General features: G+C 37.5%; 1 protein-coding gene across 3 annotated transcripts in view; it reads right to left on the reverse strand.

Moving 5' to 3' along the window:
- Positions 1–26152, reverse strand: part of FOXJ3 (forkhead box J3) — a 150037-nt gene that overhangs the window by 103006 nt on the left and 20879 nt on the right. For all 3 annotated transcript variants that reach the window (XM_043574600.1, XM_043574602.1, XM_043574601.1), the window contains exon 2: positions 24368–24428. In XM_043574600.1, the coding sequence (XP_043430535.1) occupies positions 24368–24411 (44 nt within the window). In that variant the 5' untranslated portion in view covers positions 24412–24428. The remainder of the gene's footprint in view (positions 1–24367; positions 24429–26152) is intronic.

Consider the following 26152-nt stretch of genomic DNA (forward strand, 5'->3'; position numbering starts at 1 on the left):
TCTATCCCAGGATTTATACAAGATTATAATGATCTTTATCCACCTCTCCAGAGACCATGAGGTCCTTGGAAGAAGAAACTTTTCTTCTTTTCTCTCTCTGTCCAAAGCCTGGGAACATAATGGGTAAAGGGTCAATAAAAGATGGTTAAATGACTGAAATAGTGACTATCCAATGAAGGTGTGGGTGTGGTTCTTCCCAAACAAGTGAGACCATACACTTTTACAAGCTAAAAGGAAGAGATGGGGGGGGGGGGGGGTAGGGGGGAAGACACAATAGCACAAGGTAAGGATATCACAAGATTGAAGTCCTTTATGAACTGGGAAAAAAAAAAAAGTAGGACTCAGACTGACAAGTAGCACTACACAGGAACAGAGACAGTTTTAGAAGAGCAGGGAAAAATGGGGAGATGGAAGCAAAGACAAAAAGATAGTGTTACTTATGGGAGAAAGCAGGGTATGAAAACTCACGTCTGAAATTTTTCAATCTATGATATTACTTAAAAAAAGTTCCATAAGAAATCTTTTCTGCATAAAATGAAAATGTAAAACAGCATCAAAATACAACTCAGGGTTGCCTGGGTGGCTCAGTCGGTTAAGCATTGGACTTCAGCTCATGATCTTGCAGTTCTGGAGTTGGAGTCCCACATTGGACTCTGTGCTGACAGCTCAGATCCTGGAGCCTGCCCCACATTGTGTCTCCCTCTCTCTCTCTGCCCCTCCCCCGCTTGCACTGTCTCTCTTTCTCTCTCAAAAATAATAAAGATTTAAAAAATAGGTTTTTTTTTATTTTTTTTTATTTTTAAAAAAATTTTTTTTTTCAATGTTTATTTATTTTTGGAACAGAGAGAGACAGAGCATGAACGGGGGAGGGGCAGAGAGAGAGGGAGACACAGAATCAGAAACAGGCTCCAGGCTCTGAGCCATCAGCCCAGAGCCCGACGCGGGGCTCGAACTCACGGACCGCGAGATCGTGACCTGGCTGAAGTCGGACGCTTAACCGACTGCGCCACCCAGGCGCCCCTAAAAAATAGTTTTTTAAAGATATGACAACTCAACATTAAGTCATGAAATGAGGGCAGGGGAGAGGGTTCTAATCCCACTTTAGGAAACACTGCCACTGATACGATACCAAATAAGCTTGCTAGCTACTTTAGCACATTGCTTGGCCTCCCTCTGCAACTTCCCTAACTCCCAAGAAGTAACCAAAGATTACTCAGGTAAGTTTTCAAGTTTTCAACAGTATCAAAAAGGGGGGAAGTGGGTAGAGATATTGCTGGCTTCCTAAATAAAGGTAAGAAGAAAACACCAAGGAAAATAAAATAAGAACAATGAGGATAATGATGTCGTGATCTAGATATTCCTGAATCCTTGCACTCTTCCTAGCATTTGGCATTTCATCTTAAAAGACTTAAGAAAAATCGTAACAGGGGTGCCTGGGTGGCGCAGTCGGTTAAGCGTCCGACTTCAGCCAGGTCACGATCTCACGGTCCGTGAGTTCGAGCCCCGCGTCAGGCTCTGGGCTGATGGCTCGGAGCCTGGAGCCTGGAGCCTGTTTCCGATTCTGTGTCTCCCTCTCTCTCTGCCCCTCCCCCGTTCATGCTCTGTCTCTCTCTGTCCCAAAAATAAATAAAAACGTTGAAAAAAAAAATTAAAAAAAAAAAGAAAAATCGTTAACAAAGATTTACTCATAAGAAAAACTGAGCAAGTGAAAACTCAAAAGAAATCCTTGTAATAAACACAGGAGTACTTCTAGTCACATGCATTTCAAGGTGTGTATATGTATATGTATATGTATATGTATATGTATATATTTTTTTAAATATATAACTCTTGTTACAGCATCTTAGCACCTAAGACAACTGGAAGCAAGGTCTATGGCAGAAAACTACTAACCGCCCCCCAACATCTGTTTTTACCTTCTTCCTTAGGAATACAACCTTTCATTCTGGATGGCATTGTACCTCTTACCGTTCCTCCTCTCTGAAATGTGGACACAGTAGCTATTGCTCCAGAAGTCAGCTTGGATCACAAGGTGATCTTTGAAAATGGAAGCCACACACTGAGGATATGAGAGCAGAGAAGAAATCTGGGTCCTTGATTTTTTTGTGAAGAAATTGTGAAGCTGCCATCTGAGCCCTGAACTGCCTACCTTCCAGACTTCTTCTGTGTGAAACTACTACAAAAAGATATCTATCAGCAGATGAATTCAATTATTAACAAACATGAAATTTGGGACATGAAGTGGGATGATACAAATAATAGAACCTAAAATAAGATACTCTTAAAGCAGGAGTTGATGAGGCAAACAATAACTCTGATATTGCAGGCTGGAAAGCTAGTGACCTTATTAAAGAATGAAAAGGATTTGGTCAAATTTGGTCATCTACAGAAGTTAGAAAGCAAACCATATACCAAATGAAGCTAGAGCAAGGAGAGAAATACAGGAAAATTTTAGAATGCTGGCATGTGTTGGCTCCCTCCGGTCACTTAGAACAAAGTTGTAAGAGAAATAAAATAAACTTCGATTAGAGTTGCAAGCAGAGATGGAGAAAATGCAGATTTGCTAAGGGAGGTAACTCCCTATGGCCTGCAATTTAAACTAACACTCTCATAATTTAAAGCTTTGCATAGCTGAAAAAACACCAACTGTTTCTGAAGAAGCAAAGTGAAGTAATTGAATGGTAGCTGCAAAACTGCAGCCTTGGCAATAGAGAAGACTGGTGCCTTTCCACACAAAAGCAATGATGCAAGGGTGTTGTCTTTCCACCCACGATCTCCACCACTGTTTCAAATGGCCTCATCAGAACCATCATTTCTTCAGAACCCAGAAGAGGTCAATGAACCTGAATGGGGGAAAAAATACTCTTCATTTCCACTAACTTGTGACTGAAATTTAGCATCCCCTTGAATTATGAAGTCAGACAACAAATCATAGTAGCATTAACAGTACTTGTGACTTCTGCCACCAATAAAAATAACAAATATATTCCTATCACATGCAAATGTTGCAGAATCTCAACTATTAAAGTCAACTACTTTAAAATTACACTACTGTATTAGACTTGCCACTAGATCTTTTATTTCAAGTGTTAAAAGCACAGATATTATGACGTTTTCAAGTTAATATTTTGCCAACCGTATTTCAACAGAATCAGTTTCCTGTATAATCCTAAGTATTTTATTTTGTGAATTTTGAGACATTATTCTGAAACAGATCCACAGGTTCCACCAGACTGTTAAAGGGGTTCCATAGCACCAAAACAAGATTGGAAATTCCTGGGGTAAATGGAGCACAAAGGGCACAGTCTTCACACTGAAAAACTGTCTTGGCAGATACTTTAGATCAAAACGGCAAAAACTCTACAAAGTATTTTAAAATAACCGTATGGAGGGTAGGGGGAGAGAAAGAGACTAGACACAAAAGCTCTTATGTTTCCAAAATAATACCCAAGCCCATCAATAAGAAGTGAGCTATAAAAGCTGCACATTTACCAGAAAGAGCATCTTCAATAATATCCATCTCAGATGTGGCCATGGAAGATAATGGACAAGGTAGGATCTTTCATAGGGCACAGGGGACAATGGAGGCCCTATCAAAGAGCAAAATCAACAAATTTATTACACTGTCAGGGAGTCACTGTCATTCTTACCCAGTAAGATTTTATAATGCATTAATGACTGTTGAGTGTTACCTGTTATCCTCTTTTCTGAATAAGTTTTTATTGCTGTTATCCTTACTCCTTCTCCACAACTATGTTATTAGGTAGAATACAGACAACTCATCTTTGGTTTATAGATCTTTGAACCACAAGAAGCCACACCAGGATCTAATGAAAGAGACTGCAGCTATAGAGCTTGGATCTTGAGCTAATTATAGTAACTGGATGAAACTCTGGGTTGTCTCCCTTGAGAAAAGAGCAAGTAAGTTCAAGATACAGGAGGAAGAGTACATATGAATATTTATGTACTCACAGGGGCAGATTTGTAGTGGAAACCTAAAAAGAAATAAAATAATCTAATATAAATTGACTTTACATTCTATAACCATATGACATGAAATTAATTTTTTTAAGTTTATTTATTTTGAGAGAGAGCAAGCACAAGAGAGTCGGGGGGCAGAGGGGGCACTGGGGGAGAGAGAATCTCAAGCAGGCTCCATATGCCAGCACAGCAAACCATGAGATCATGACCTGAGCCGAAATTAAGAGTCAGATGCTTAACCGACTGAGCCACCCAGACTCCCTGACATAAAATTAAATTTTAACTTACAAATGCAATAATAATTTATTTCCAAGCAAAAGTAGCTGGTGTTACTTTAGTTTTCATATACCAGCAAAATCAAAGTTTCTACTCGTAGTTCAATTTCAGCAAAGTGGAAAAGACTTAGTGATTAAGAACACAGGTTCTTGAGCAAGTCTGCTTGGATTAGATTCCAAACTCTCCCACTTTCAGCTATGTGACCTTACACAAGTAAATTAACCTCTTTATGCCTCAGTTTCCTCATCTGTAAGATGAGGATAAAAACAGTACCAAACCCAAAGGATTGCTGTGAGGATTAAACGAGTTAACACACACAAAGCACGAAGAATAGTTTCAAAGAGGGGCACATGGGTGGCTCAGAGCCTCACGGTGGGCTCTGTGCTAACTGTTGCGGAGCCTGCCTGGGATTCTCTCTCTCCCTCTCTCTCTCTCTGCCTCTCTCCTGCTCTCATTTTCTCTCAAAATATATAAACTTAAAAAATAATAGTTTCTAACTTATAGTCAATAAGCACTCAATAAATGTCCACGCTCGATTTTTATGATCAAATTCATACTCTTCAAGATTTTCTAAATTTTAATTTTTTTTTTAGATTTTATTTTATTTTAATCTCTACACCCAACATGGGACTCAAACTCAAGACCCCAAGATCAAGAGTCACACTAACTAAGCTAGCCAGGTGCTCCAGTATTTTCTAAATTTTAAATGGTTATCACTCTTACTCAGTGGTTTTAGACTTACATGCCCTAAATGACACAACAATCATTTAGCAACCTCAATGGAAATGAGCCCCTCATTCATACACTAAAGTGACCCAGAAAGGATTACATTTAAAATTTTTGTTTGTAGACTGTATATGAGAATTGAGAACATACTTTTCCCCATAAAATAAGGTGATAAGATGATTCCTGCAGCAGCCCACAAAATCCTACTTATTCCATAAAGGAATTCTAGGTCGACAGTTCTTAGAGTATAAAAGCCCCAGTTGGACATCTTGCAGCAGAGAGAAAAAGGAGTTACCCAGGGAAAAAAAAAAGAAGATTTACCATTTTCCTGGTGCAGGACCAGCTTGTTCCTGACAAAATTTCAATATGGTTTATGTATGGCATACTTCTAACTACCTTCTATACCTTGGATCTCCCATCTCATATGTCCTAAGTCTCTAAATACTGGCCCCCAAGGTTGGTGTTATAAACTCCAAAATTAATTACTTGTTCTTCTTTTCTAGTAAAAACTCCCATCTTTTCAAAACAGTGATCTCTGCTCCATTTAGGAGAAAAATGGACAGCATCAAACTAATCTCCACTAAGGTATGAATAACTGAAGCTTTAAACTTTCTAAGTTTATGGCCTTTTTAAAAGATAAACTGAAAAATGCTCAGTGGTTTCAAGTGTAAATACAGGTGAAGGAATCATAATTGAGGAGGGAATCCAATACACAGTGAACTATCCAAAACTCTTGACTTTCTCAACTTCTCTTTCCCCCTAAAATTCCAAGAATATTCACTAATGCAAAATTCTGGGGGATTTAGTAGTGAGACAACCACCATTTGTAAAAACTAATGTGATTTCAGAGTATTTATCATAAAATCAGAGATGAAAAAGAACTTCATTGGGTCATTTTTTTTTTAAGTCCTGGTATTACCCATCTTGGAGACCAACAATATTAAGATCTCCAAGGGAAGAAAAGTTCACAATTTACTCAATTATATACCTGTCTTAAGGTATTAACTCATGGTGTTTGGGGGGGGGGGGGGGAGGGTGGAGGGGAGGTGGTTCGTTTTGGGGTTTGTTTTTGTTTTTGTTTTTTAAGTTTAAACTGGCTAAGGTGGTAGAGCATGCAACTCTTCACCTTGGGGTCATGAGTTCAAGCCCCATGTTGGGCACAGAAATTACTTAAAAATAAATAAACAGGGGCGCCTGGGTAGCTCAGTCAGTTGACTTGTCCAACTTCAGCTAGGTCAGGATCTCACCGTTCACGAGTTTGAGCCCTGCATCAGGCTCAGAGCCCACTTCGGATCCTCTGTCCCCCCACCCCCTCCATCCCTTCCCCTTTTGTGTGTGTGCTCTCTCTCACACACACACAAATAAATAAAACATTTAAATTAACACTAAATAAAAATAAATATTTAAAAAATTAAAAGTTTTGGGGTGCCTGGGTGGCTCACTCAGCTGAGCATCCAACTCCTGATTTTGACTCAGGTCATGATCCTAGGCTCATGGGATCAAGCCCTGCATCAGGCTCTGTACTGAGCATGGAGCCTGCTTGGGATTCTCTCTCTCCCACACTGCCTCCCTTGCTCATGTTCTTTCAAATTAAAAAATATATATAAAAAGAAAATGAAAAAAAAAATTAAAAGTTTTAACAGGTTAATCTGTATCTCCCTTGCTACACAGAAGAAAATTTCTTTAAATTCTCTCTTGGAAAATTAGAACTGGTCAGAGTTCTATTTATGATGATGCTTCACATATTTTTACAGTATTAACACATCTTGTGTTCCTTTTCCTGTAAGTTTCAAGTCCAGAACTTCTCCAACAGGACCGGAATTTGAAGCCCTAATATATTTACTGCCCTTCTCTAAATTATCTCCAAATTACTCCAACTAGAATCTTAAATTCATGAAGCTGTATTTTAAATTTATACAAGCTATACTCATAGTTATAACTCCACTCAGTGTACAAACTTAGGGATCATGCAATCAAAAGATATTTTTAGGGGCACCTGCGTGGCTCAGTAGGTTAAGTATCCGACTTCAGCTCAGGTCATGATATCACAGTTCTTGAGTTCAAGCCCCGCATCAGGCTCTGTGCTGACAGCTCAGAGCCTGGAGCCTGCTTCAGATTCCGTGTATATCTCCCCCCCATCCCCCGTGCCTCTCCCATTCGTGCTCAGTCTCTCTCAAAAATAACGAAACATTAAAAAATATTTTTATGCTATATGTGTACCTCTCATCTTAGGTATCTTCTGCTCTACAATGTAGGAAGGAAAAATAAGTATTTTTGGACATTAACCACTCAACTACATTCTGTCATTAAGTAAATACTATATTTTGCATTTAAATCTCACTTACTTACTGGAATCTGAGTAGTCCGACAGACTGATGAGCACTAATCCCTTTAACACAAGAACGCCCAAAGCCATCTTTGCAGCTGTTTTTTAAAAATCCAGACAGAACCTGCTATTAATAGTCCTTACACTTAGTTTAAAACACATATATAAAATGTACATACAGTAAAAGTCCTCTGAATACCATGTATTCACTGGCTCATCCTGTCTTAAGTGTACATTTATCCTGACCTCTCTACAACCATACTGCTTCAACCTACCATACAACATTACACAAGTAGTTTGCCATTAGTGCTGGCAGAGGGCTAACATTGGGAAGCTAATCCCATCTTATCATTTAGTGTTAAGTATGATGCACAGAAAATGCTAAAGAAACAGCCTGAACTTTTACACGTGAGGTCTATGATTCAGCTGGTCCTCAAAGTGTGATACAGACACCCTTTCAGGGAATCTGAAAGGTCAAAACAATTTTCATTGGAAGATGTTACCTGCTTTTTTCATTCTCGTCCTTTGATGAGCTTTTCAGATGCTATGTGATGGGTGATATCACATCAGACTGAATGCAGAAGCAGAGATGAGAATCCATCTCTATTAAACCAGTTTTTAAAATTTGCAAAAATGTAAAACCAATGCCAAACTTCTTACTTTTTTTGTTTTTGCAAAATACACTTAATGTTTCTTAAAGTACGTTATCATGGGCTTACTGTTATATCTTTGTAAATTAACAAATGTTTTAATTTTTTCTTAGTTTTAATTCCTAACATAATAAAATTTGATAGATAAAACACACAAACAAAAGCTTTTTGGATACTAAATAATTTTTGAGAGACCAAAAAATTTAAGAACCATGTTATAATAACTTATTAACTTAAAGACTAAAGATCAGTTTCTAATACATTACAATGTAATGAAAAAAGAGCTTTCAAGTCACTCAAAAAGTTTGAATTTTCACTCTTCCACTTATTAACTGCAACCTCGAACAAGTCAAACAAACCTGTAAGCCTCACAGATTTGCTTTGAGTTGTAAATGACAAAAAATATGTGGAACTCCCTAACACACACTTAATGCCTGGCACACAGTAGACATTCAACAAATGACAACTATTAGAAACCTTTAAAAAAGAAAAAGACACCTTGCTTGTTTTCCCCTTGGTCAATGAAGTCTCTGTAGTGCACAACATACAACAAATTTAGTTGAATTCAGTTCCACGTTGTGTATTTTTAAAAATGTTCAGTATCATTTAAGTTTCCCTGGCCACAACAGGTAGGTAACATCAGTCCTTTCATCCACGTTGTGGATTTTTAAAAACATCCAGTATCACTTAAGTTTCCCTGGCCACAACAGGTAGGTAACATCAGGCCTTTCATGAGATGCACAAAACTTGAAAAGGCCAAAAATCAACCTCTAAATTTCCTGTAAGTCTTAAATAAGCAATCTGACATACAGCTGTTTAACAGTAGGAAATGTCTATAATAAGTATAGACTACTTGAGTTAGAGATGTTCTCAGAGTATCATAAATGTATTCTTCTAATGTCTACTTTTAGACTCCTGGTTATAACTTCAAGTATGGCTAGGTTAAAAGAAAAATCAGACTGAGTCTTACACAACAGACTTCAGTTTTCATAAGAAATGGACCAAAAATTTTAAAGAGTAGAGAGGGAGAGATCTGCGTGAAGAGGACACCCAATTCTAAACTTTAAAACAATAATCAATGAGGCACCTGGGTGGCTCAGTCAGTTGAGTGTCTGACTTCGGCTCAGGTCATAATCTCGCGGTTGATGAGTTCAAGCCCCGCGTCGGGCTCTGTGCTGACAGCTCAGAGCCTGGAACCTGCTTCGGATTCTGTGTCTCCCTCTCTCTCTGCCCCTCCCCCACTCATGCTCTGTCTCTGTCTCAAAAATAAACATTAAAAAAAAGTTTTAAACAATAATCAATGAAGAAGAAAATTACAGAACTATACCAGTCAAAGGCATATTCGTTGAGGTAATTCAGAAAAATAAGTGAGAATGAATTAAGCTAGAATCTAAGGGAATTTCACCATGAGTCAACTGATCAAACTATTAAAATCTAAATACAGACCTTCTATTGTAAGATCACATCAATCAATCATTATCAGTGCACATAATACATCAATACTGATTATCATTCCATGGCGTGAGAGGGTCTGAAGAGGATTAACTTCCACAGACATCCCAGTGCTGTTTAGGGTAAAATGTTTACTAGTAATCTATAAAAAGATACTGCAGCTCAAACTTTATTAGACTCTAGGGGAATCTCTCTGCCTAGAGACTTACCTTGCTTATTCTACTATTAGCTCCTAAAGACCTTACATTTCTGTCTTTGTTTTTTTGTTTCCTATCATCATCACTTCAAAGTTTCTCAGCTTTGCGGTCTTTAACACAGACTTTATCCTTTTTCTTTTCATCAAGCATGGTAATTTCTTCCATAAATAATCACAATCTTTTCTTAATGGAATAAACTACTTCTATAAACTACTTCCAGGTGCTCAAAAAAACCATAGTTCTTTACCATCTTCTAAAAATTTATTTGGCAATTTATAAATATGAAAGTTTTTCTTTACCCTTTTAACCCACCACTAAGCAGATACTGGGTTATCAGGTTCTTTTCTCAACAGAGTACTTAAAACTACCAGATTTCAAGACTTACTGTAAAACTGCAATAATTAAAACATACACACAAACTACAATAATCAAGACAAATGGTCTCAGTGAAAGGATAGATATATACATCAACAGAACAGGGTCCAAAAATAGACCCACACCTATATGGTCAGTTGATTTATTATTATCATTACTGAAGTATAGCTGACATACAATGTTATAATAGTTTCAGGTGGACAACATAGTGATTCAACAATTCTGTATGTTACTCAATGTTCACCAAGTATAATCACCAATATTAACATTATTACAGTATTATGGACTATATTTCCTATACTGTACTTTTCATCTCCATGATTTATTTATTTTATAACTGGTATTCTGTACCTCTTAATCCCTTTCACTTACTTGTTTCCTGGCCAACTGATTTTTGATTAAAGTACCAAGACAAGTTAGGAAAGGAAAAACTTCAAAAAATGATGCTGTAACAACTGGTTATCTATCTGTATGAAAAGACATGCAATGGCCCTTATATCATAAACAAAAACCTATAAACTGAATTACAGAAATGTAAAAGCTAAAACTATAAAACTTCTAGAAAAAATCATGAGAGAAAATCTTTGTAACATTTGATTAAGCAAATATTTCCCAGATAAGACATGAAAAAAAAATCACAATTCATAGAAGAAAACTGGTAAGTTGAACTATATCAAAATTAAAAATTTCTGTTCTTCAAAAGACACTGTTAGGAGAATGAAAAGACAAGCCACGGCCTGGAACAAAATACAAAGCATGTATCTTAAGAAGGACTTGTATCTCAAGTCCTTTGTATTCTCAAAACTTAGTAATAATAAAGAACACCCAATTTTTTTTTAATGGGCAAAAGATTTAAATATTTATGTCTCCCTTTTGTGTTGACAGTTTAGCTCATACGGGAAAAGTCGAGCAGTGTTTTGCAGTTCATTGAAAGTAGTTCTATATATAACAATGTTATAAGCATTTCTTTAGAAATGGTTGAAACGCTTCTAAAATGTGATTATCGGCATATGCATGATTGCTGTAATGGTTGACATTCGTTTTAGAAGTTGTGAAATGTTATGACTTGTGCTTATGTAGACACAATCTTCTGCCTCAGTACAGAGGCAATGACTTCAATAAAGTCTACTGAAAGAAAAGATGAAAAAGAGAAAAGAAAGGAAAAAGAAAAAATGAAAAAGAAGAGAAGAGAAGAAAAAAGATAAAGGGAGGGAGGTGGGAGGGCAGAAGATCTGAACAGATACTTCAACAAAGAAGATATAAGATGGTAAAGAAGAAGCACATGAAAAGATGCTCAACATCATTAATCATTAAGGAATCGCAAATTAAAACTACACTGATTATCACTACATACCTATTAGAATGGCTAAAATTAAAAGACTGACCATACCAAGTGTTGCCAAAGATATGGAGCAACTGGAATTCTCACACACTGCTGGTGAGAATGTAAAATGGTACAATACTTTCAAAAACAGTTTGACAGTTTCTTAAACATAAACCTACCATGTGATCCAGTCGTTTAATTCCCAGGTATTTACCCAAAATAGATCATATGTCCAAAGACACACATATAGATGTTCACAGCATTTTTATTTGTAATAGCTAAAGCTGGAAAACAATCTGTACACATATCCAATGGAACAAAAAGGTATGGACTACTGATGCATGCAGAGACACAGGTGAATCTCAAGGTAATTATGCTAAATTAAAGAAGATGACAAATAAAAAAATATATACTAGGGGCGCCTGGGTGGCGTAGTCGGTTAAGCGTCCGACTTCAGCCAGGTCACGATCTCGCGGTCCCGGAGTTCGAGCCCCGCGTCAGGCTCTGGGCTGATGGCTCGGAGCCTGGAGCCTGTTTCCGATTCTGTGTCTCCCTCTCTCTCTGCCCCTCCCCCGTTCATGCTCTGTCTCTCTCTGTCCCAAAAATAAATAAACGTTGAAAAAAAATTAAAAAAAAAAAATATATATATATACTATATAGTTCCATTTCTATACAACTTGAGAAAATGCAAATATACGTATAGGGACAGAAATGCAGATCAGTTGATATCTTGCAAAAAGTGACAAGAACCATACAGGGACTTGGGAGTGATGGTTATGTTGTGGTAACAATTTTATGGGGGGGGGGGGCAAGCTTATCAAATCATACTGTATCTCAATAAAGCTGTTTTAAATATATATACTGTAAAACCTTGGTTTGTGAGCACAATTTGTTCCAGAAACATGCTTGTAATCCAAAGCACTTGTACATCAAAGCAAATTTCTCCTTGGGGCGCCTGGGTGGCGCAGTCGGTTAAGCGTCCGACTTCAGCCAGGTCACGATCTCGCGGTCCGTGAGTTCGAGCCCCGCGTCGGGCTCTGGGCTGATGGCTCGGAGCCTGGAGCCTGTTTCCGATTCTGTGTCTCCCTCTCTCTCTGCCCCTCCCCCGTTCATGCTCTGTCTCTCTCTGTCCCAAAAATAAATAAACGTTGAAAAAAATATATATATAAAAAAAAAAAAAGCAAATTTCTCCTTAAGAAATAATGGAAACTAGGATGATTTGTTCTACAACCCCAAAATATTCATATAAAAACGATTACAATACTGTAATATAATACAAAAAAATAAAATACAAAATATAAAGAAAGATAAACAAATTAACCTGCACTTACCTTTGAAAACCTTTGTGGCTGGTGTGAGGGAAACAAGAGAGAGGAGGATTATTGTGCAGGACGACTTTCACTAGCACTAACAAAATCACTGCTACCTATTGGTTCAATGGAATCTTTTTCTTTCCATGCAACTTTTAAAGGAACTATCCAATGACACTTTTATTTCCTTTTGAGGATTTCACGGAAATGTGACATTGCATTGTCTTTCAACAGACTCATTTCTCACATTGCTAAAGCCTTATTCGGGTGGTGCTTTTCTACAAGATTTTGAACTGTTTCCCACATTTTACACATCTCCCTAATCTCATTTGAAGTGAGGGATTCCTCTGCCTTTTTCTCCTCCTCCTCTGCAGATGAGATCTTGTCGATAACCTCTTGTGTTGCTCATGATACAGATCCATCAGTTTGTCAGCTCCTGGCCATGTTCCTCTCCAACTCTTTTTTTTCTTTTTAATATTTATTTTTGAGAGAGAGAAAGAACACAAGAGGGGGAGAGAGCAGAGAGAAGAGCGGGAGAAGAGAGGATCCCAAGCAGGTTGCACACTGCCAACACAGGGCCTGGCAGAGGGCTTAACTCATGAACCATGAGATCATGACCTTAGCTAAAATTGAGTCGGACACTTAACCGATGAGCCACCCAGGCACCCCCCTCCACCAGCTCTTGAATATCGTCTTCATTCACTTCCAGTCCCATGCTCTTCCCTAAGAATATAATTTCATTGACAACTGGCAGCTCCTATCCATCTAAGTCATGTCCAAGAATGCAATCAGGCCACAGTTTTCTCCAAGAAGAATTGAGGGTTCTCTTGTTGATCCCATCCTAGGCTTTACTGAGGACCTTGAGGCAGTTCACAATGTGGAAATTACTTTTCCAAACTCTCGGAGGGTAAGGTTTGTTCCTTAGGTCACCTTGAAGCATCAGTGAAATAGTGCTTTGGTGTAAAGCTTTTTAAAGTTTGAAGGACTGGAGGACTGGAGTGGTGCTGGGAAGAAAGAACTTGACTTTAATGAACTCGAATTCCCCCAGTAAGTCATCCTCAAAGCCTGGAGGATGAGCAGGAGCATTATCCATAACCAGCAAGGCTTCAAGTGGCACCTTTTCTAAAAGGTGTTTCTTCACTGCAGGACCAAAGACCTTGTTGATCCACTCAATGAACAAGATACGAGTGACCCAAGTCTTACTGTTGGACCTCAATATAACACTTAGCTGGCTCTTCTGCACCTTGCATTTCTTGAAGGCTTGTGGATTCTCAGAATGATAGATGAGCAAGGGCTTGACTTTTAAATTACCACTTGCATTAGCACAAGAGAGTAAGACAGTCTTTCATGGGCTTGTGATGGGGTATTGTATTCTCTCCTTCTGTAAAGTAGGTCCTCTTTGGCATCTTTTTCCAAAAAAAACTCTGTCACCTCGCAGTTAAAAACTTACTCCAGCCAGTATCACTCAGAAACCATGAGCTTCTGGAACTCAGTAGTAAACACCTCAGCTGCCTTAGTGTCCAAATTCACAGGCTCTCTGTGCCTCACAACACTTTGGATGCCATTTCTCCTCTTACAGTTATCAAACCATCCCCTTCTTGCCTTGAAGCCTTCTTCCTTTTCTGTTGACATACATGGTGGTTTACTTACAAGGCTGGTGTACAAGGCCTTTGCCTTACTGCAGATGAAATTCTCTCTCATGGTATCACCTGCTACTTGCTTCTCATTTATCCAAACCAGAAGTAACTTCTCTACATCTTCCAGAACACGTGGCCATCGCTTTGATATTTTGCTGCATCTAGCCCCCTTATTTCTTCTTTAATATTGTGCAAATGGTCGATGTAGACTTCTAAAATCTTGCAATTTCAGCCACTCTCATTCATACTTCACGATTTCCTTAACTTCCACCATAATCATTTTCTTCTTCTTACCACCTTTTTTTTTCAACCTTTTTCTGCATGGGGGCCATTGTATACACTCTCACAGATGTTGACTATAGTACAGTATTAATAAACTCTTTTATATACTGTATTTAATGTAACTGGCAATAAGGCAGCAAAGAGTCTATATCTGCACGCAGCCTGACCTAGAATGAAGCAAAGCAATCCTAAGCTTACTCTTGTGTGGAAAAGCAAAGGACTGTCCATAGGTGCATTAAAGTGACCAAAAATACACTAATGCCAGATGTGGACACCTTCCAACGTTCTGAAAAATCAGATTTCTGCCAAATACCTTGGCCTGAGACCAGCATCCAAGCAAGGGAGACAATCACCCACAGTCCCACAGCAAGAGAGAGAGAGAAGAACCACTGGCTCAGTTGTGATCATGTGACATTTAATGTCACATACTACTCATACTGCAAGACATTGCTCCTTTATCAAGTTAAAATTTACTAGAAATGTTTGCTGGTCTTACAGAATACTCACAGAACAAGTTACTCACAATCCAAGGTTTTACTGTATGTGTGTGTGTGTGTGTGTGTGTGTGTGTGTGTGTGTGTGTAGTGATTTTGAGTAAATCACAAAGAAAAAGTAAACTGGAAGCAAAAAATTTAAAAACTTTTTTGCTCTAACCAAAAAAATTGTGCCCAGAATATTTTAAGAACTCTTACAATGCAGTAAGACAACAAACTACATGGTTTTAAAATGTGCATAAGATATGAATAAAGACATACAAGTAGTCAATGAGCACATGAAAAGATGTACAACACATCATTAATCAATAGGAAAAAAATTAAAATCACAAGTGAGATACCACTCTATACCCATTAAATATCTAAAATCAATTTGAAAAGCAGTAATATCTTCCTTTATGAATTTAAACCCTGTAAGTTTTGTCTTGATTATCAATAACAAAAATAACTGTATCTGTGCTATACAGTAAAGCATGAGTGATTATCCCCACTTTATATGGCTTCTAACCCATTAATCTGATTACACTACATGGGCTTCTCAGATTTTTATTTTTTGAATTATCTATAGGCCTACCTGTAATAAAGTAAGCACTGTATTTTTCTCAGGCTCTACTCAAATAGTGTCATCTTTCCATAACCTCCACGAATTATCCTTTTTATACCTTCTTACATAGTTAATATATCACTCTCCAAGTTGGGCGGGGGGGGGGGGGAGGGAAGGGGAGTGGAAAGAGTGTTAACTGTGAGGAAATGGTTTCCTATGCTTAAAATTTCCATTCAGTACCATAACCTTCAACAGGGACCTGTCCATCAGGACCTATCCCTTACGCTCTCAAGTAAGCATCAATCAGTATGGGGCAAAAATCATCTTTCTGCTATCCTTTTCTTTTGTTGTTTCTATGACAATCTTGAATGCTAATAAGCACATAATGAGTATGGATTCAATATGTATCTGTCAAATAAACAGAACTGGGGTAACAGTCCAATTCCAAATCCACAATTCTAAGGATACTCTGTTCCAAAAGGAAGGTAGAAATCCAGTCTTCAATTTATTACCCACATGACTATTAGGAAAGGGTCTGAATCCTAAAAACACCCTCTCTTGAAATCCTAACTCTTCTCACCCAACACAGGATACATGCTGCTTTGTATCAGACACTCCCTGTAGTATTTTGCCTAGCTCACCATGCTCTTTCTCAGAGTCGTCTCCATCCCCAGAGCCCTGAAAGTCTTCTCTACACCATATCTGTATGAGTACTACAACAAATTAAAGGATGAGAACCAGGGTTGATATTTGACCTAAATTGTTCACCTGAATTCTCTTCCTTAGGAATTCAGAATTAGGACTGAAGTGGTTTGGGCTGGTCTCTTGAATGAAGAAGCTATGAACTTGAGAGGTATGGGATGACCATGTGCCCGAAAGACAAAGAAAGCTTATTTGCATAAATGAAGAAATAAATTACAGAGAAAAGCAACAGAGAAGAGAGTGTACTGCCTAGTTTCCTAAGAACCTAAGTTCTATTTCCTCAAGAGATCCAGCTATCCCTGGGTTCTGTGAAACACCCCTGTATTCTCCATAAATAAATTCCTTTTCTTTTTTGATGTATCCAGTGCTGGTTTCTTTTACTTGCAGCCAATCAAAGCTTGACTAAAAAAAGCTTACTAAATCATAAATCAAATCATATTTTTTTATTTTTCAGTATTTTTTTATACCATATACACTGTTGACAGGCACAGATTTTACATTTAACTCTTTTGCTTTGCCAGTATACCCACTGATGCTTTTTATTCCCTATTATCTCTTATATTATTTCCCCCATGTATATGAATTCATGACAACTCAAATTCCTCTACCATCTCCCCATAAAAAAAGCTGATGCTTTTCATAAAAACATTTTTTTCAATTTTAGACAATGGATTTCAAAATTAAATCACCAGTTTTCTGTCACTTTTTTCCAGTTTCCTGCATTCATATTTCCCTTTTACAACTATTTTTTATAATATCCTCAATTAAGTGGATTTTTTTTACAGCCCTCATTTTAAGAAAAAGCCTCAAATGATTATAAATAATGACAACCAAGAGGCAGAACTTCGTGATTAAGAGCATGGGTACTGGACCAAGACCTACAATATGAATCCCAGCTCTGTCCACTAATTCACTGCCTGTGCTTCAGTTAAGCTCAACTTTTGTATTTCCATTTCCTCATTTGTGAAATGAAGATAATAATGGTACCAACTTCACAGAGCTGTTGGGAGGGGATTTAATTTATATACTTTAAAATGTTTAAATAATGCTTGGTCTAGTAGTAAGAACACCATAAATGCTAGCTTCCAAAGTCAATATTCAGTCACAAAAGTAACTTTTAATAATATGTCCTTAAGTCAATGACTGATCAATGGTACACTTCAATACCTAATGCTCAGAAATGGAAGCTCTAGGATATGCGGTCATTTTAGATCAAAGATTAAATTACATTTCATATACTCCAGGCCAGCACAGTTCAACAGAATTTCCTGCAACAATGGAAAAGTACATGTGCTATCCAGTAGGATAGTCACTAGCCATGTGTAGCTACTGAGCACTTAAAATGTGGCTAGTGTGCCTAAGGAACTGATTTTTCTTCTTTTTATTTTCAATTAATTTAAATAGCCACATGAGGCTAGTGGCTACTATATCAGACAGTACAGCTCTAAAAAATAAGTCAGAGGGGCGCCTGGGTGGCTCAGTTGGTTAAAAGTCCAACTTCAGCCTAGGTCATGATCTCACCATTCCTATGTCGGGCTCTGCTGATAGCTCAGAGCCTGGAGCCTGTTTCAGATTCTGTGTCTCCCTCTCTCCCTCTGCCCCTCCCCTGCTCATGCTTGGTCTCTCTCTCAAAAATAAACAAACATTTTAAAAAAATTTTTGTTTTTAAGCCAGAAAAGTTCAAAATATAGTTTAGAAAAATTTGTCAAAATTACATAGTTGTCAAAATTAAGAGGATTTCTCATTACTCCTCATTTAATTGGAATATGCCACAGCTAACGTGCAAATTAACAGATTCTATCAATTTCCCCAAAAAGTTTGATAAAGATGGTAACAATGAGGGACGACCAGGTACCTCAGTTGATTGTGTCTAACTCTTGATTTCAGCTCAGGACATGATCCCAGGGTCATGATACTGAGCCCCAAGTCAGGCTCTGTGCTGAGCATGGAGTCTGCTTAAGATTCTTTCCCTCTCAGGGTGCCTGGGTGGCTCAGTAAGTTAAGTGTCTGATTCTCAGTTTCAGCTGGGGTCATGACCTCATGGTTTCGTGAGTTCGAGCCCTGCATCAGGCTGTGCGCTGCTGGTGTAGAGCCTGTTTGGGATTCTCTCTCTTCCTCTCTCTGCCACTCCCCTACTCACGCTGTCTCTGTCTCTCTCAAAATAAATACATAAACTTAAAAAAACTTAAAAAAAGATTCTCTCCCTATGCCCCCTCCCCTGCTCGCTAATTAAAAAAAAAATTTTTTTTGATTTTTCAAAGATAGTAACAATGATAAACTATGGCATGATCATGCAAAAGCTATTTTTGCCACTGTGTGGGAGAGACCTGACAGCATAAAATTATAGATATAACAAACATATGACATTCAATGTCAGCAAACATCCTTAGCCTGAAGGCCAGTTGCAAACCTGAACACTACTGGTAGACACTCTAGAATCCACGAATTCAGAGTGAAGAGGAGATAGAAGGGAGAAAAGAAATCCCACCCCCCACCCCCCGCCCCCAGCCGCCATGTTCTTGAGCTGACAGCAAAGGATACCAATTTGTCCTCTTTCATTCTAAAAATGATGACCTCTTTGCTTCCTACTATTGAAATAGAGAAAAGAGGAAAAAATATGCCAGGTGACTTATGTATACATTTAATCCCATGAATCTTAACAGACCAGTAAGGTAAGCATTAATAACCCTATTAAAGCAAAATTGGGAAAAGTGAAACAACTTCCTAAGATCATATGAGTAATATATGGCAGAGATTTAAACCTGTAGCTACTTGATGCTAAGACTACATATCAGAGCTGCCTTATCAATACCAAGCCTATTACTAGAAACAAGGCAGCAAGTGGTCTTAAAATAAATCCACCCTGCTCTGGCCATTCTAAATAGCAAAACAGCAGGATCAACAGTATCAAGAGAAGAGAAATGAGGAAACAGATGGATAGGAAATACATCTGGGATGCTAACACATGAGCTTCACTGGTGCTAAAATATCCCTATGTGTTTCCTAGTATATCCTAAACAGACAGCCTGGATCAATAATCCTCTTTAAGGGAGAGGTATAACAAAAAGGAAAAAGCAAGTGCAAAAAAAGGGTAAAAGCAGAAAACAAACAAACAAACAAACAAACAAAAACACAACAAAAGGACAAGATCTCAGGTAGAAGTGTCACCAGAAACTACTTATAGTGCTACAAATAACCCAGTGTCCCAAAATTTATATACATATGAATCATAAAAATTCAATCCTATAAAATTACCAGGCAATTCAGAAATGCAGAAAGGACCTCATTTGAACGAGTCTAAAGAACCATCAAATTTTATTTTGCTTTAATCAAACCAAATAATAAGTCTATTGCTACAACATGTGAAAAAAATTATGTACACATATGTGTTGACTTGTCTACATAAAGCAAATGTTCAAGGTCAGTTTCTACTTTCAGTAAGCATTTGCTCTTACTGAATCTGTACTTGGAAATAAAATACAGGTACATCTCAGGATTCAAATCCATCTTATGCAAACTCAGGAACCAAACAGATTCTGCTAAATTTTTAAGATTCTATTGTTTGATAGAAACCATATCCATCATCATCTGAATTCTCACTCTTACTATTCAAAACTGAGGAACTGAACAGATGTACATGACTCAGTATTCACTATCTAGATTATCTAAACTGAGACTATGAATGCAATAGATTTAAACTGCAAGCAATATTTGTGAATCTTATATCAACTTTTAATACAATTTCACATAATTTACAAAATCAGGATTTTTTCTTTTAGCAAATGTAAGCATTCTGTTAAAATCACATAAACACTAGCTGCAAAACAGATCTGAAAAAACCATTTTTTTATACATTTTATTCTTAGCGGTTTGCCAGAACAAGTTATTAAGTTACTGCCTCTCAGCTCCAACCAAACCCCAAGCCCTTCTTCCCAATCTACCTTAATGATGTTAGAACTGGGACTCTGTAAACCACATGTGCTTTGCCAGGTGGTTTCCTATAAGGTTCTGCCAAGAGGGAGCATTTAAAGATGGACCACAACTCTAGGGAAGGAAAAAGATACTGTTGCCTTCTAGTTTATTCTTTAGGCTTCATAAAAGCATTACCCCACCAAAGATTTCTTCACTCCTACAACAGCAGATCCTCCCCCATAGTACTAAGTGAATCCCGTTTATAGTTTTCATCATAAAACTGTGGAACTATTTTCATCATACACCATTGAAAGACACCCAGCACTGATCAATACCCATTCCTCCGAGGTCTGGGTCTCAAGCCCTAGGGACCCCTCTTTTGAACTCAGACACCAGCACAAGTCATACAGTGCCTTCTCCTCAGAGGTCCAAGTTTTGGTTCTACAGGACCCTTCCTTTAAATCTCTAGGTTTTCCCTTTGGTCTCAGAGCCCTTGGGGCTGGTAGATGCTTCTGGAAGTGTCTCTCTCCATGATCCTTAGAGTTTTATTTTTATCCTTTCTGTTACCTAGTTAACATTCTGTTAAGGTATCTCTGTACAAATAAGTGGTGTGGTTTCTGCCCGACAGCACCCTGATTTAAGAAAAAAAAAAAAAAAGGCTCATTATACAGAATACAGTGTTGTTACAGTAACTTGCAAATATTCAATGCTACCTATACTAACAAGCAAAGAAAAACAAAGTGTTAATTAAAACCAACTTGGTCAAAATTAAAGAGTATACCTTGCTATTGTAGGGAAATAGGTTCTATTTACATAAATGGGTTAGGAAAAAAAGCTTAGGGCTGAAAGCTGCCACCATGGGGGTGAAAACGCCCAAGGTTAGCTAGTGAAATATTGTAACAGGATCATAAGTAAAACTACTTTCCATCTGACACCAATGTACTATTGTACTTTGATCAGAAACTCCATTTGCCCCCCAGACCCTTTGCTTTTTACACATACAAGTTAATGATTACTATCTGATTGTTTTCTCCACATTCACATATATAAGATCTTGTTTTCTTCACGTTCACCACGTGGGTAATATCTTGTGAGCTCAATAAATTTGGAGCAGAAACCCCTATTTGGGGCTCCTGTCTCCTCCCAGACATTTGCCTCTCTCATATTCAATTCTGCGTCTGCTCTATTGCTGGACAAGAGAGAACTCCAGACTCACAGTCTGCGACACCTATCACTACAAAATTTTTTGCAATCATTCTTTTACAGAAAATATGGGGTGTCTTTTTCTAATTCACACATTAACACCTACTGGTATAGAACTGTATGATACGAAGACATTAAAAATGGCCATCTCTCTCTGTCTTCCCAAATTTTCTACAATGTGTTATTTTAATACATAAAATACAAGTTCAATTTAAAAATTAATCCTAACATATTCAGATTAAATACTGAATATCTACCAAAACAATACTTAACTTGTTTATTAGCCTAAATATTTAAGGTAGTGAGGCATAATCCATTTACTACCCTTTCCTACCCAACAGATTTTTAATTATCACATACTTTCATTTCAGCCCCTACCTTCATTTACACTAAAAGGTCCACTCCCACTCTCACCTATGCCTACAAATCCCTACCTACCTACCCATTTTCTCATTCTCAGCCACATATCCAGCTCTTCACCACCAACTCATATACTTCCTATTTTGAAGCTAGCCATTTTCTAGATATACAGACAGTACAACCCAAGATACATATAAAGGTAGTACATACAAGTAAAGTATGTTTATCAGTACATTTGAGTTAAGAGTTCTGACTATTCCCATTTGGATCGTGTCACTGGGGAGGTCATTTCTGGTTTGGGAAAGACTATGGGAAAGCAGACTAAAATTTTTATGGTTTTAAGTAATCCAGTTTCTATCCCACCACCACCATCAAAGAATAGTCATTCTTTTCTCCTCCTTGTATCAAACTCAAGGCTTGCCTCCAGTTACAAAAAAAATCAATGACAAACGACGGTTTTCTACCCATACATTTAAGACTAGGAACTCTCTGCTTCGTAGATGGACCATGCAGAATATTAACAGAAATGAAAGCTGTATATAAAACTACCAAATAACCCAACTCAGACACCAGAGTCCTAATGCTAAATTTATAGCTATATGTTCAAAAAAGATTCTAGAATATTATGCACAAGAATTGTCAGTGTTACAAATTACCAAATTATCAAATAACTCAAGGTTATCTCTTTTCTTTCATCATCCCTTCCAATTCTATAATTCTACCAAGCACAGAAGTTAGATATACATTATTCCTAACCCAATGTCACATGCAAGCTTAAACCTTAACATAAAAACTCAAATAAAGGGGTTTATAATCTCAGTCCATGACTTTAGTATAGGATTATTTCAGCATATTCCACAACTAAAATTACTTTCAGGAAGTCAAATCAACAGAAGATCAAAGTCTGAAAAATATCCCAATATGATCATATCCAAAGTTTTAAACATTCAAAAAAAGGGTAAAATGATTCCTCCCATCATACTGGGCAGTAATCACTATTAGGTCAATTAGTTCCACAGGAGCTTTGGGAGTTAAAGAAACGATAATAGTCTTTTTTAAAAGGTTCTATTCAGAGCTACATAGGTGTCCCTTGTTTGGAGGTAGGGGCAGAGGACACACAAAGTAGAAAAGCAAACCTCTCCATCTATTTCCTCAAGCTGGAGATGCATTCTCAGGGAAAGAGGTGCCATAATGGCAAAGATTAAAGCTTTCCTAACTGAGGACAAAGGATAGCCATCCCTGACCGGCTGAAAATTCAAGAACATAAAAATGCAACTTCATTTTTCTTCTGTGGCATTCTAGACAATCAAAACTGCTTTCAAGCCAAGGATTCCTTGAATTCACATTCATCACTCTAATAATTTTTTATCCCTCCTTTCTCTCCTTCTGCCCTCCAAAACTGAGCAATCCCAACTCTCATCACTTACTCTATTTTAGCCACACTGACTTCCTCACTGTTCCTCCAACACACAAGGCAAGTCTCCTGCTCTACCAGTTCCTGGATTCCCTCTGCCTGGAATGCTCATATTCCACATACCCAAAGTGGAAGAGTCCATCTCTCTTTCAGGTCTTCAATTGTCACCATTTCAGTGAAGGTTTCCTTGGCTACCCTATCTAAAAATAACACACACCCCTGTATTTCCCATTCCCTTTCTCTATTTTATTTTTTACCTTAGTCCTTATCACTAACATACTTTTTGTGCTCACTTCAGCACCATATATAACAACAGATACTTCTTGTTTATTAATTGTCCCTTCACCAGAAGGTAGCTCCAGATTATAGGATTTTGATCTGTTACGTTCACTGTTACAGCCCTAGCACTGAGAATAGTGCTTGACAACATATTAGGTGCTCATATGCTGAATAAATGATGCACTAGTTGAAGCAGTTGCAAGTAGTTAAATGATGCTTCCATCAACACTTCATACGCTAGTCTGAAAGATTTTAATTAACAGATTAGACTTAGGTTATTTTTTCAGACTGTTCTCTGGGACCTGCAACAACCCCTCAGGGGCAACTGTGGGGGTAGAACATGAAAGCCTAAGCAAACAGAAAAAAGTCCTGTATATATCTGTTTTACTCACTGGATTTCACATAAGATTTAATTTGTAGAAAGGACTTAGCAACTTCAAAAAAAATCTAAGACTACTAGGTTGTATGTAACTTAGCTCCTACTTTTTACACTTTATTTACTGCAAATGAGGATCATCAAGGTGTCGTGTTTACATCATCATTTACAAAGAGATAAAAACTAGCACTGAGTCTTATTTAATCTGCTACACAAAGGCAATCAAAATTTACTGGGTATTTTCTAATTAAAACAAGTAGAAAGCAGAATCCTTTTTTTTTAAAAGGAATGACAAAGAAGTATAAAAATTTTGTTACTCCATATACAAGAACATACGTAAATTCACTAAATGGAAATTAAGACCCAAATCCCATTATCACAAATGTCTCTGTGAGCAAAAATATCTCCCAACCCATCAGATAGCATAGTCTGACAAAACTATCAGTATTTTATTACAAACCTCACCTTGAATTCATCCTAATATGATCTGACCAGCATAACTTTTAAAATGTTACATGTTCCAATAAGGAAAAAAAAGAGTACTCACCTTAATGAAGTTACAGATGGACAAGCTTGTCCATACAAACCCATCTGGCCACAAAGAGAATCTGAAAAGTAAAGAAGAGTTAGTTATTAGAAGCTCCAAAGTAAATTAAGCTGTAAATAAGACTCATTTCTAATTAAAACACTCTGAAAACAAGAAGGCTAAAACATTCACCACTATCTGAACAATACCCATATGAATCAAAAATGCTATTAAACGATAAGAGGAATTATACTGAAGAAGACAAACATACCAGAGAATAAGAGAAATAGATACACTGTAACATCCAAAGGAGCTGAAAACTCAAAATTTAGCAAATTGTTATGCTTATGATATACAGAGACTGCGTCCAAACTATTTAGTAGAATCCCATGGATTGCAGAGAGGTGTCTAGAGGAGACCAAAGAGCTGAGTATGCAGGTTCCCATCCCCACATAACTGTCGCCCACTCTATCTACTGTTCAATCAAAGCAGTGCTATCTTTCCTGGTTTTATACACCAGACTTCACTAAGACTTCATCTGAAGAATGGTTCCATTATTTAAAAAAAAAGAGTTAATAATAACATTTGAACAAAGGAGTTTGGAATAAGAAGTTCCAGGTTCAAATTCTACTGTGATACTGTGAAACTTTGAAGAATTTATGTAACCTCACTGAACCTCAGATTCTTCACCTGTAACATGGGGATAAATACCATCTATCTAATTTTATTTACTCATCAGGGATAAACTGCAAGTTTGTTGTTAGATTAAGTAAATTAATGAGCAGATGTAAAAGTCTCTATTAGCACTACTAATTGGCAAAAGGATGATCCACAAGTGTTTACAGGTAACATGAATGAGAGAAGCTGGAATGGATATAAGCATATACACATGAATACACTGCACAAATGGTAGAGACTGTGTGCAACTAAAGAAAACATGTTCATGCTGCAGGGGATGGATCAGCTACTATTCCTAGATCCAGCCAATTGCTGTTAAGCAGGACTGCAAGCCCAGTATTCTAAGAAATAATTTTTATTTTTTTAAGATTTTATATTTTTTTAAATCTCTACACACAACGTGGGGCTTGAACTCACAACCTCAAGATCAAGAGTTGTTGCATGCTCTTCCAAATGAGCCAGCTAGGTGCCTCTCTAAGAACTAATTTTTGTAGAGAAGCAAGATGTCCAAAATTTTATTTATAATCTCCTGATTTTTATTTTCTTAACACTATGTGGACCAAAGAAAACATCAGATTTTGTCCCAAGTTTATAACCTTTAATCCAGAGGCTGACTGAACTCCCTGCATCTAATTGTTCCCGCACACACTGGACAGAGACAAGGCACTTCTCTTTCTGGCAGAATGACAGACTAGATAGCTTAATCAACATGCCACTGAAAATTAAAAACAATGGATAAAATCTTTTTAAAATCTTTTATAAATTAATCAATAACCCTGCCAAACACTAAGTACAAGAGAGAAGCTAAAGTATACAGAGTACTGAAACCAGCTTTCATTCACCTTCAAGGCATTCTGCCAAACCCTATGAATTTCAGCTTGCAATTACAAGGCCTAACGGGACCCAAGGTACAAGCAGCAAAGTCCAGGTGTTACCCAATAGAATAGTAGCAAGGAAAATAGTTTCTTGGCACTGAGTGCCAAGGAGGACATGGGGGGCGGCTATGATAGCAATAAAACAGTATCTCCTCTGATATTCATAACCATAAGCTGACTCTCACTAGATTATGGTTTAAAAAGCTTCATACTTAAAATTTTCTTTAGGGTAGTCCTAGGATGGTAATGTTCC

Source organism: Prionailurus bengalensis, chromosome C1 (genome assembly GCF_016509475.1).
Source record: "Prionailurus bengalensis isolate Pbe53 chromosome C1, Fcat_Pben_1.1_paternal_pri, whole genome shotgun sequence".
Classification (NCBI taxonomy): Eukaryota; Metazoa; Chordata; class Mammalia; order Carnivora; family Felidae; genus Prionailurus; species Prionailurus bengalensis.